The sequence below is a fragment of the Echinops telfairi genome, unplaced genomic scaffold (assembly GCF_000313985.2).
Source record: "Echinops telfairi isolate 266 unplaced genomic scaffold, ASM31398v2 ScPeMD7_7458;HRSCAF=8496, whole genome shotgun sequence".
NCBI classification, from domain to species: Eukaryota; Metazoa; Chordata; class Mammalia; order Afrosoricida; family Tenrecidae; genus Echinops; species Echinops telfairi.
The window spans coordinates 51,039,058-51,050,855 of record NW_022111358.1 but is presented as its reverse complement, the minus strand read 5'-3'; the positions used below and the strand labels follow the sequence as shown (position 1 = coordinate 51,050,855).

The 11,798-nt window shown below is 54.6% G+C and overlaps 1 protein-coding gene and 1 non-coding gene across 3 annotated transcripts in view; one reads left to right on the top strand and one right to left on the bottom strand.

Moving 5' to 3' along the window:
• The first annotated feature begins 405 nt into the window (after positions 1 to 405).
• On the top strand, positions 406 to 477 carry TRNAQ-CUG. The gene has a single exon. It is a non-coding gene; the product is annotated as a tRNA-Gln (tRNA).
• Positions 478 to 1,841: 1,364 nt separating this feature from the next.
• The window catches only part of NARF (nuclear prelamin A recognition factor), a 17,228-nt gene continuing 7,271 nt past the window's right edge, over positions 1,842 to 11,798 (bottom strand). For both annotated transcript variants that reach the window (XM_004709206.2, XM_045299679.1), the window contains 8 exons: positions 11,111 to 11,243; positions 7,947 to 8,081; positions 7,101 to 7,219; positions 6,511 to 6,643; positions 5,215 to 5,278; positions 4,103 to 4,240; positions 3,724 to 3,881; positions 1,842 to 3,193 (listed from right to left, as the gene is read on the bottom strand). In XM_004709206.2, coding sequence (XP_004709263.1) covers positions 2,952 to 3,193; positions 3,724 to 3,881; positions 4,103 to 4,240; positions 5,215 to 5,278; positions 6,511 to 6,643; positions 7,101 to 7,219; positions 7,947 to 8,081; positions 11,111 to 11,243 — 1,122 coding nt within the window. In that variant the 3' untranslated portion in view covers positions 1,842 to 2,951. The remainder of the gene's footprint in view (positions 3,194 to 3,723; positions 3,882 to 4,102; positions 4,241 to 5,214; positions 5,279 to 6,510; positions 6,644 to 7,100; positions 7,220 to 7,946; positions 8,082 to 11,110; positions 11,244 to 11,798) is intronic.

Below are 11,798 nucleotides of genomic sequence, written 5' to 3'. Positions count from 1 at the left end.
CCCTAACCACGCCTCCCCCCACCCCCATTGGGAGGCAGTACTGCTGCCATTAACCAGGAGTACCAGTACTAGGGCAGTGAATCTTGGTCTGTTTTGATTGAACCATTATCGGTTAGTTTGCTTTTTAACAACAGAGTATTAGTCATGAATCCAGAGGATTTCCCTCAGTAAGAAATTGAAAGAAGAAACTCAGAGTTAGTAAGTGGGCATCACCGTGCCCCCTTGCTGGGTTCTGGCCAGCTGTGGGCTATCCTGATCATCTACCACAAGGTGCCCTTCTGGCTATGGACCATCAGAGCCAGAGCTGTGTGTCTACCAGCACTGGGGCCAGTAGGTCCCCCCTAGAAACCGGCACCCTGTCTGGGTTCTCCTCAAGGAGCAGAGGCAGCAGGAGTTTCAGCAATTGGTTCCATGGTGTAATGGTTAGCACTCTGGACTCTGAATCCAGCGATCCGAGTTCAAATCTCGGTGGAACCTAGCCTTGTTTTGCTTCTGCATTTCATCCCATACCTGCGGCTCAGGGAATGAAGCCACACCCTAACCCCTTGCCAAGGGCACTCGGGGTTGATGACACCCTGTGGCAGGCTTTGGTGTTATGTAGTCCTTTGGTGTAATGGTTAGTACTCTGAACTCTGAACTTGATGACCTGAGTTCAAGTCTCAGTATAGCCTCTCCTGATCCTACTTTTCTATACCACAGATCTGTCCCAGTTGCCTTACCGGTGCTGCTGCTGGGACCCGCCCACCAGCACTGTCCTCCAACAGTGAATGGGCAGTGCTGAAGGAACACCACGTGCCGATTTTATGTGAGCACGGTTGTCCAAGATTACTGAACCCCACACACAAGCTTTTACTGCATTTCCATTTAAAACATGACTTCCTCCTGCCTGAGTACCAGTTCTTCCTGAGGGCACGCGGAAATCATTTAGAACCGGAGCTAAGGTAAGGTGACCAGATTTTAACATTGGTAAACCGGGGCAAAAGCGGGACACCATTGATAAAACTCATATTCTGGTGAAATAGCCACATGGTAGCCGAAAACCTATACCCTAGCTTGTCGTGCATTCTTTCCAAAAATCAGGACTTTTTAAAAATGCTGCAGGACGCGGGAAAAATTAAGAATCAGATCTGTCCTACCAAAAGCAGGATGTCTGGTCACCTTAAGCTAAGGGCATTTCTGGGTTGACGAATGCCCCTAGTGGGGGTTATGGATTGAGGAGCAAGGCAACCGCTTATGAGGAAAACCTCCCAAACTCACCGGCAGTAAGTCACTTCCCACTCACAGCGACCGCAGAAGTAGCTGGGAAGACAGATTTGGGGCTAAGCAGTTGTCTGGGCTGGCTTTTCTTGTCTAACACATAGGACCATGGGTGCCCCCAGCTGTGGGGCAACAGGACGGTGTGGCCAAGCACCCAGAGGCTGCACTTGCCGAGCTTTAGGCCAACAGGGAGGCCACGGGCAGACATGATGCCGCCCTCAGCAGCCGCCAGCTGCAGGAGCTTGCAGGAAGGCTGTGCCCTGGTCCCACACCCAAGGCCGGAGTCCGCTGACGGTGAGGGCACCACGGATGAGGCCCAAGCCCCGACTCCAGCAAGGCTGTGAAGGGTCACAGCCGACCAGGGTCCCGTTCCGGCCATGAAGTCGGTGTCTTCACGATGGCTGGCAGGTGGTAGTGTTTGCATCGGTCAAGGTCAGCCCTCCAGTGCTTGGGCCTGGAGGACCGTGTCCTGGGAGTGGCACTCTGGGACAGGCAGTGGCTGGGGAGGGTCGCTGCGACTCGACTCGGGAAGGCAGGCCCCTCCCTGCGACACCCAGTTGCTGTCAGCTCTGCACAAGCAGAGATGCTCTTCAAGGCTTTATTCCACAATCAGTTATTCAGGGGTGAACACCCAATGGTATGTAGACTGAAAGCAAAAACTGTATGTACAATCCAACCCAATATACCGGTTCCCAACACAGAGGCCTACAGGTACGACATCAGATGGGGTGAAGGTGACCCTGTCGGCTGAGGCTTTAATTACCCTGAGGGTGAAAGAATGCCATGCCCGTTAGTGGACCCAGGTGCTCACAAATCAGCTCGAGGCCTAGTTACAGACTGCCCACACGTCACAGGCGGACTCAACACGGTGATCTTCACCCTTCCCCAGCCTGCTCCTGCTCCTGCCTGCCTGGGGCTGGTCGGCCGGCTGGTACCAGAGCTGGGCCCTCAGATTTGCCCCCCACCAGAACCACTGCTGCACCAGGTTGTCTGCGCTCGGAAAGAACTCCCAGCTCATCTCTGGTTCTTTGCTGGATCAGGACACCACGGGTATTTCCGCCTTGTTCCGGTTGGGGTGAGAAAGTGAATGTAAAAGGTAGCCTACGGGGCAGGCTGGAGGGCTTCAGGATGAAGCCCTGGACTCCCAGCAGGCTGATGCCCTGTTCCAAGGTCTAAACAATATCTTTATAAGAGGAACATAAACGGCAAAACCTGGAGTCTCAGCAGATGGAGCCAGGCTGGGAAACGCCATGCAGGCACAGCCACCACTGGGCAGCCAGGCCAACCCACAGGCCCCAAGTCAGCCAGGGGCTACAGCCTGCCCACCTTCATTTCTGCCTCAGACGACCTTGAAGCACATGGGCCAGACCCGGGGGTGGGGGTCTCAGTTCTCCCAAGGGCATGGTTTGGATTTATTTTTAGACCTAAATCACTAGCCTGCCTCTGTTCTTTTCTTTGGGATCCTATCGCAGTCTGAGGGTGAGGCCACTCACATCAGGTACCACCTCCGTTCCTGTTAAAAAGCTCCAATGTCCTGCACGTCATGAAAATAGCACCACATAAATAAATGGGTAAGGGACCTCAGGTAAGGCGGGCAGTGGAAGTGAGAGGACTGTGCCCATCAAAGAAGGAGCAGATCTAAGCCTGGGGGAGCATCTCCAAGTTCCCAGGCCCTGGCCCCTGTGCCGCCTCTTCTACCACTTGATGTCTAAGCTGCTGGCAGCGAGCCCAGCGCTGGGGAAGGAAGTGTGCAGTGCTTCCTGCACCCTTGGGGGGTCAGCCCCGTGCAGCCACTCCTGGTAAAGCGTCCGCACCTGTGCGCTGGCCTCAGGGGGCCGAGTGGGGACCTCTGCATAGATGTCTTCCATCTGCTGCAACAGCACCTTGTCTGCAGGCCCGTCCTCAGCCCGGGCCTGGCCTCTGCCATGCAAGCACCCTGCAACACACATGAGAGTGGTTTTAGGGGGGGTGTCAGTTCAGGGGAAGATGGGTTTGGAGCAGGAGGCGGAAGGAGCCCGCAGCACAGAGGTGCCCCTGGTGGTTGTGTGTGACTCTGGAGAGTGGCTAGTGTCCTGGACCAAGATCCCCGACTGTCTGGCCATGCTTGTGGGGCCAGTTAAGCCCTGTCACCACAACCTCCCCTCTGGACAGAGAATCAGCTTTCATCCTGGACATGGGCTCTCTCTTAGCCTCGGGCCTCCCCTTGCCAACATGACGACCACCTACTCCTCCCAGCAAGGCCTCAGCACCCCGTGTCCCCTCATCTAGTTTGCAGGGACTTCAGGGGATGTTCTAGAATACACATTGGTCACATCTAAGGGACCCGTCCATCACTGGGTCCAGAGCCCAGCCCCCGCAGCCCTCTGCTTTGACTCCACCCTCCAGTCACATTGTTTTTTTCACCTATTCTGGTGGTCACAATGGCATGCCACCTCCTGCTGAGGCCCCACCCTGTCCCTCGCTTACCTCCGGGACATGCCAGGACCTCCACAAAGTGGTACGGGAGCCTGCCCTTCTTCAGCTTCAGGACCACGTTCTGCACGTTTCGGAAGCCGTAGGCAGCGGCGAAGCGCAGCACCACCTCCCCATCTTTCTCCAGGGTGACCTCCTGGAAGTCTCTGTTTCTGGAATACGAGTGACAGGGGTTACTGGCCCGTCAGGGCCCCACTGGGTCTGAGGACAGCCATCTCCCTGGTGCGGAGTGTGGCCTGCGGGGAAACAAAGAAGGCCCTTTGCTCTCAGTGACAACTACAAAACGCTGAGGCAGCCACGGTGGTCCAAGCGATCTCCTCAGAAAACCTCTGGCTGCAGCAGCCACCAGCCACCAGGACCTGTCCCCTCGCACCTCAGGGCTCGATAGGTGACCTTCTCCACGTCCTCGCCAAACAGCTCCTTGGCAGCGTGTCGGAAGACGTGGGCCAGGTACCCGTCCGAGCCAGCTCCCTCGTGGCGCTGGATCTCTTCCTCAGTCAAGTCTCGGAACCTCAGGGCAGAGAGGAGGCCAGCATGAAACCGGAGGCCGGGCAGCGAGCACATGCCCGCCAGCTGTGAGCATTTTTACCAACCCGGCAGCTCGGGCTTCTCCACTCATCCGGAGCACCCCTCGGGCCACGGAGCAGGATGACGGACCTCCTGTGCACCGCAGGGCGCAGCTGGTCATGCTCTCAAGTCCAGCACTTCGGGGCCGTACAGCCCGGTCAGTGATGACTGACCTGGCCGGGGCCCCAGGCCTGCGTGTCATGAGGCTTCCCAAGCGGGACAGGCCCAGCCCAGTTTTAACAGCAGCTCTTCCCACCCACTCCCCTACGAGCATGCATGTCCCAGCACACGGGTGGCAGAGGACCAGCGAGTGTTGACGCCACGGGAGGGAGCTACAGGGGTGGGCCATGTGCCTCAGTGCCCTCAGCTGACCCTGTGCTCCCACGGAAGGAAGTCAAGGGCAGGGGGGGTCTGTGCCACAAAGGCTGCCTGGCAGCAAATGCAGAGGGTCAGGGTTTGGAGAGGCAGTGGCATCTGGGGCACAGCACAGCAGGAACCTACGGGCAACTCGACAGGCAGCTTCTTTGCTGGCATCCTGGCACCTCAGCCCCCTCCTCCCACGAGCGGGACACACAGCACCCTCACTGCTGAACCAAGAGGGCTGAGAGGCTCCCACCCAGCGCCTTGCCCCCACTGTGTGGTGCTGACTGGGATGCGAGGAGCTGATAGGATTAGTAGGGGAGTGTGTCAGGGGCAGACACGGTCCCACCCCTTCCCCTCCCTCTGTAAGAAGTGTGGCCAACACGTCATGGAAGCCCACCAGGCCACCTGCCCACCCTTATCTGACTCATACGCCTGAGAGGATGGCAGGGTTTGGTGGAACTGGCAGTGACAAGTGGCCAGGCCCCCACAGAGGACATGGGCACGGGCATGACGCTGGCCACACTCACACAGAACCCTTCCCCAGAAGACACTCACAGTGTGTCCACAGCCGCGTCCTTCACAGTGAGGTCACTCTGCTCCATCATTTGCAGGAGCTCACCTGGAGGCAGACAAGATGCACAGGCACCGTGGGCCCCGCTGGGCAGGACACTCAGGGGGAGTAACCGGCATGCAGGGCGACTGGCCACTCGGGAGAGGTGGTTAGACGCATCAATTCCAGGGCAGAACTGAGGTGCGAGCTCTTTAGGGAGCCGAAAGCCTTTCTTTCTCCCTCAGAGGGGCCGGGCTTTGCAACTGCTGACTGCAGCTGGCAGCCATCCTGTAACCCACCTGCCGCCAACACGCACACCAGAGGCCTGTCTCTGCAAGGCCCTGCACAAGCCCGGCCAGAAAATGCTGGCCCAGGCGGGAGGAGAAAGTGGAACTGATCATAACAATCGACGTATAAGCTCCTCCACCCTGGGTGAGGACCAACAGGAATGTGGGTGAAGGGAGACAGCAGACAGTTTAAAATAAGAAAATAGTAATTTACAAATGATCAAGGATTCATCAGGGTGGGAGGGGGGAGAATGAGGAGCTGATACCAAAGGCTCAAGTAGAAAGAAAGTGTTTTGAAAAGGATGGTGTCAACCTATGTACACAAGTACTTCACCCGACAGGAGGATGGTGAGAGGAGCTGTCAGAGCCCCCAGTGAAACGATTCAAAAAGAAAGAAACCCCAGGAACAGTCATGGAACAGTCACAGCAGGCCCAGGAGCAGGGTCACCACAGGTCATAGTGTCCCCACTGAGATGACGCAGATCGTGGACTCAGAACCCCCAGGGTGCGGGTCGTCCTCAGAGACCATGCGCATCCTCAGGTTCGCAGGATGAGGGATGGTCGTGGCACCCTCCGGGGGCAGGGCTCTCCTGCTGAGGGAGGCCTGCTGTCCCCACAGGGCCAGGGCGGGCCAAGGCCTGATGGAGGGGAAGCAAAGCTGCCACTAGTGACACCACCGTGGGACCTTGTATTCACCGCGGTTTAAAATAGCTCCCACCGCCCTGGCTCTGCACAGCTCCGGGAAACCTCAGAGCAGCGTGTCCACCCCAAACGTGCACAGGCCCCGCCGCAGGTGCTCACGGCTGCCCCCACCGTGGGCCACCGGTGCTGCTGTGGCACCTGCTGCTTGGTTCCTCACGTGGGCTCGTGGGTGTGTTGTAAAAGGAGGCCCTCTGAAGTCGCTCCCAAGAGGTGTGGATAAGGCTGGCCCCACAGTCCACACCTGAGGGGTCTCTGGGGAACAGCCACGCCCGACTGCTCTGGAGGAAGGCACAGGGCACAGGGTGGGCTCACCTGACGTCAGCACGCAGTCCACGCCCTGCGAGGTGCCTGAGCCCACACCGTGCACGTCCTCTCGCAGAGCTTCCAGCTTCTTGTCGTAACAGGGGCCCACGATGACATGGAAGAGTTTATCTGGAGAGAGGTTCTGTGGAGAAAGAGCCAGGGACTCAGGTGGCTGCGATGGGTGCCCGTGGCTCCTGCTCAGCGCTGCGCACCAGTGGTGGTCCAGCTCCCTACAGCCACCCTGGCAGCATGGGGCACACAGGTCATTGCAGAATTGGGAGAACTGAGGAGCTGGCCCTGGACCTCCTGGGAGCCTGCTGCCTCGGCAGTCAAATGTGAGGAAAGGCCCAGTGATGGCGTGTGCCCCACCACAGGGCTTATGGCCAGTCAACACTCCCCAGTCACCTTCCCTATGGCAGCCACCTCTGCCATGAAGCCAGAACTCCCTGGGCGGCAGGGCCAAGAAGGACATGGCTGAGAGAGCCCTGGAGTGTCCAGTGGGCTCCCTGTTCACTCTCAGGACAGTCAGGTTGCCCCCTCCACAGTGCCTGCGCGCCGAGGGCCCGGCCTGACCCCAGATGAGGAAGAGGACAGTCTACCTGCCGTCTGGCGAAGTAGTCCTTCACCAGGGAGCCCATGATCTGCTGCGGGGACTTGGCAGTGCAGAGGTGGGGGGTGATGGGGCTCCCCAGCACCCGCTCAGCGTACCGGACCCAACCTGGGGAGACAGAATGGGTTCCAGGGCACCGCTCCCCCATCACCCCCGCCCCTCCGCCCCCTGGCCCCGAGCTGTGCAGGGTGGCCAGGCTGTCCTTGGTGGAGACATGGCACTGCCGCCATCTATCCAGCGTGAGTAGAGCGCGACGGTGACGTTAGAACAAACGGAAACCAGGGTGGGCATGGGGTCGGGTGAAGTGAGGATGGCCGTGAACAGACCCTGCAGTGTGACTGTTGGCAGCACAGTCCCCTCACTCCAGGACCTGGGCACACAGAGCCAAGTGGGGCCAAATGCCACCTCTGGGGGCACCCTCTATTCTTTAAACATCCACAACCCCATATCCCTGCTCTTCGGGAATGGACATGCCTGTGGACAATCCTTCCCGCACCTCAGCAGCCCACTCTTCACAGGGACACAATTGAGATAGCGGCTCCCTGCCGGCCAGGTGCAAGAGCCGGCCATGACCCCAACAACTTCAGGGCACACAGCATTTGTTGAACTCTCAGCTATTTAACTTCTCAGAAACAAACAGGTTTTGAAACATGATGTTTGTCTTAGAAACTTTAGAAAAATCATTAAAACTCAGATGCCACCTCATCCCAAGTTGGCATTGCTAATAAGTCAGTGACACAGAACAAATGAGAACCATGAGGTCAATGTGCTGGCCCCCGCCCGCCCCCATGTGCTGTGTGCCAGGTGCCTGGCTCAGCGAGGCTGCTGGGCTCACCGGGACAGGCAGAGGTCAGCATGGGCAGCGCCCGCTCGTCCTCACTGTGCTGCTGGTAGCGCCGCACAAACTCCTTCTGGCTCTCCAGGATGCTGAAGTCAGCAGCAACGGTCGTGACGAACACGTAGTGCACCCCTGAGGGAGAGGCAGGTCAGCTTCCTGCCCCCATCCGGGACCACACCATGGGGACATGCCTGGACCGCGTGTCCAGTCCACAAGTCTTCTTATGCCTATCTACGCATCTGGAGGGAACCATTTCACCTGAGCAGGATGTGCTAAAACGGATGTGACACCATTCCCCACAGACGGGTAAGCACAAGCCAGCCAGCACTAACTGGGCATATGGGCAAGCACGAGTGGGCACTAGTGGGTCTCCCTGTGCTCAGCACTCTGCCCACATGGCACCAGGCCCTCTGTGAGCGTGGCAGTGGCTTGTTCTCTCCTGGTCGCAGCTGCTTCCATACCCACTGCGTGCTCACTGCCTTATTACCTAAAATATTTCATTATATATGAGAGGGCTTCAAAAATTTCATGAAAAATGTTAAGATGGATGAATTCTTCCAAGCACCTTTTGAAATTCTTTCATGTTTTTAACCACCCCCCAATGCCACTGTTCCCCACCCTAGCCCCAAACACCAGGGCCTTTCTCCATGAAGACTTCAGGCCACCTTTTTGACAGCTTGAGCCTTAAGTAAAACTAGGTAGGCCTCAGGATCTAACCTCCTCGCCATGTGATAACAGCTGTGGGCTGGCCCTACAGACTCAGGGTCTGCTCTCAGAAGCCTCTTCTCAAGAGTCGTTTTACCTTTGTTCCTTCATCTCAGTGCGTAAGTCTCATAAAAGCCACTGGAAAGTCAGAAAAACCCTGCTCTGGCTAAGTGCCTAAATTCTCCTGTGTAGACCCCACACACTGAGCCCCAGGTTACAAGCTGCGCAGAGCCACACTGAGTCCGCTGGATGCCCACCATCAGCTCAGCCGTACTCAGAAAGGGGCACGGAGGAGTAGCCATCTAAGGTCAACTGCTGGTCCTTCCCTCCAGAGGAAAGAAACACCAAGAAAATTCACTACACGTGGAAACAATGAGCCTAACGGTCTCAGAGACCACACAAGCACCAGTCTCCACCACCCTGAGGGCAGAATTAGACAGTGCCTGGCTACCGCTACCAACTGCTCTGAAAGGGATCCCATTAGAAGGTCATAGATAGAGTAGGAGAAAAATGTGGAACAAATCTCAAAATTTAAAAAAAAGACCAGGCTTACTGGTTGGAGAGACTGGTGGCACCCTGCAAATACGGGCCTTTGGTCACCCAAGTCTAGAAATGAACTCCACCCCATGGCTCAATTTTCAGCCACACAACAGAAAGCTCCATAGGGAAACAGCACTAGGGAGGTCCTTACTTCTTAGAATAATCAACCATTTGCAATCAAACGGGCATCATTTATCTCAGGACAAAATTCCAAACGGTTAGGAAAAGAAGAGAACTGGAACTAGGAAATATACAGGGCGAACTTGGGATAAGTGATTCACTGTGGTCAAATATGGCCCTTCCCGCCACAATTCTATGTGATGCAGCATTCTGGAGCCTACGTCTGTGTCTACACCCTCTTTGGAGGGCATTCTCTACTGCGCCACCAACCGCTCGTAGGAGAAAGAGGAGGCGCCCAGTCTCAGAACCACACAAGGCAGTTCTACTGACCGGATGGCAGTGAGTTTTCTTGTTTATTTTCAGTCGAGGGTGTAAACCAAACCACTCCATTTCCTTGGGGGCATTTTTAAAACCTCTTTACCAGAGGACATGACCGAAGATATATGGAGTATTCATGCTGCGACCACTGTGTCATTCTTACACATCTCGTCACCTGGAAAGCCACATCTGTTTCCTGACTGAGCTTTGGCAGAAGCCAAGAAAACTTGCTGTGACTTTTGGACATTTTTGGTTTCTGGCTCTAGATCCTGCATTTGGCTCGCCTATGCCTGACCTTTGGATTTAGGACTGAACAGCTACCACCATGTGAAATATGTCCTTAAAATTCCGCGAATTTCTATGGGACTTTGCAGCAAATTCTAGAACTCAGGGATGTGAGGGAATATACTTACGGGAGGAGTGGGAGGAAGTGGAGAATAGCATCTTGGAAGAGTTGGGATTTGAGATCTTTAACTTTAATCTCCACATCCCCTTGGGTTTCAATCCCCAAACCGAACTTACTGCCATCAAGTCAATACCAACTCATAGTGGCCTTGTAGGACAGGGTAGAACTGCCCCTGTGAATTTCCAAGATGGTAACTATTAAGGGGAGTATAAGGCCCCATATTTCTCCTGAGGAGTGCCTGGTGGTTTTGAACTGCAGACCTTGTGGATTCCAGCCCAACAAGTAACCAGTGCACCACCAGGGCTCCCCCTTGGGGCTAGTCTGGTATTACTTATTCTAAAAGACATCATTGCCCAGTCATATCATATTGTGGGGACTGTAACCAAAGACATGAAAATAAGATGTATATGAATTAGGGAATTGAAATCCGATCTACTTTGTAAACTTACATCCAATTCACAAGTATAAGTGACTAAGTAAATAAAAATAACCTAAAAGTAAGTGTCAAGCAAAAAAAAAAAAGGTCCAACAAAGGAAAAGGACAGTGAGATGTCCAATTTGAGAATGTAGTCCATGTCATGAATTATGCACATAAAATACTGAATTTTTACAACTGTTTTCGTCATATGCACGATAAAAAGTCAGTCTAGGAAAAGAAGGGAATGAGAGCCAGTCATTTCACAAAATCAGAAAAAGCAGCAGAATTCTGATATCTGTTCCAGCCCTCCCTGCTTCCAAGTTCACACTTGAGCTGCTGGATCCCACTGACTTCCGGGCTTCAGTAAAGTGATCACCAGGAAATCCCAAAACAGCTCCGCAAAGAGCATCTTGGGGAAACCAGGTGGCAATCGTTTCGGACTGCAACTCCTCTTACACACACCCCGATCTGCGTGCCTGAGGCGGAGAGGGAAACGGCCCCTGCACCACGCAGGGAGCGGAGCAGGGCAGAGCTGGCTCCTTTACAAGGCCCGCCAGGCTCCCATGGGCTATTTCTCCACCATGGGCCCTGGAGACATGGACCTGAGAGAGAAATAATAGTTACACATTCCTGAAACACCCAAAGTCCACTCACCCAAATTTTTGAGGAAGCCACTGAGTCTTCTGGCGGCATCAGTCACACTGAGGTTGAATTTAGCAGCAAAATAAGGCAAAGACTGAGGGCACACAGACACTGCCAGCACTCTGTGCTTCGAGGTATCACATTTCTAAATGGCAAAGAGAGTACCATGGTGAAAAGCTAATCAGCCCCTTACTGAGTGAGACCCCTGAAACAAAAAGACCTCCCAGTGTTTTGTGAAAAGATGAATAAGAGACGAATGCTGGCAAGTATCATTATGAAAAAAATAAGGAAAAAAACCCTCAGGAGTAAAAACTGGGGGAAACTGCAGATCCAAGAGTTTGGGAGTTTAGAACAATATAGTATCGCTGACTGTTGAAGACCTGGAGGAAAATATAAACTATTACCATTGACCGTGAACAACTGAGCTGACCCAACCATGATTGAAACACTCACAGCCACACTCACAGACACATATTCCGATAATACTATGAAACAAGAGGGCTAAAGGCTCAAACGCCTCCACAGCTGCACCTCTGCTTATGCACACTCACACACACATCTTTGGCTCACACTGAAATTCATCCTCATACTCACATCTCTCACTCACACGCATTCAGGCTTTCATACACACACACACACACACACACACACACACACATTTTGTTCAAATAAGCACTCACACACCCCCACGTACCCCTTG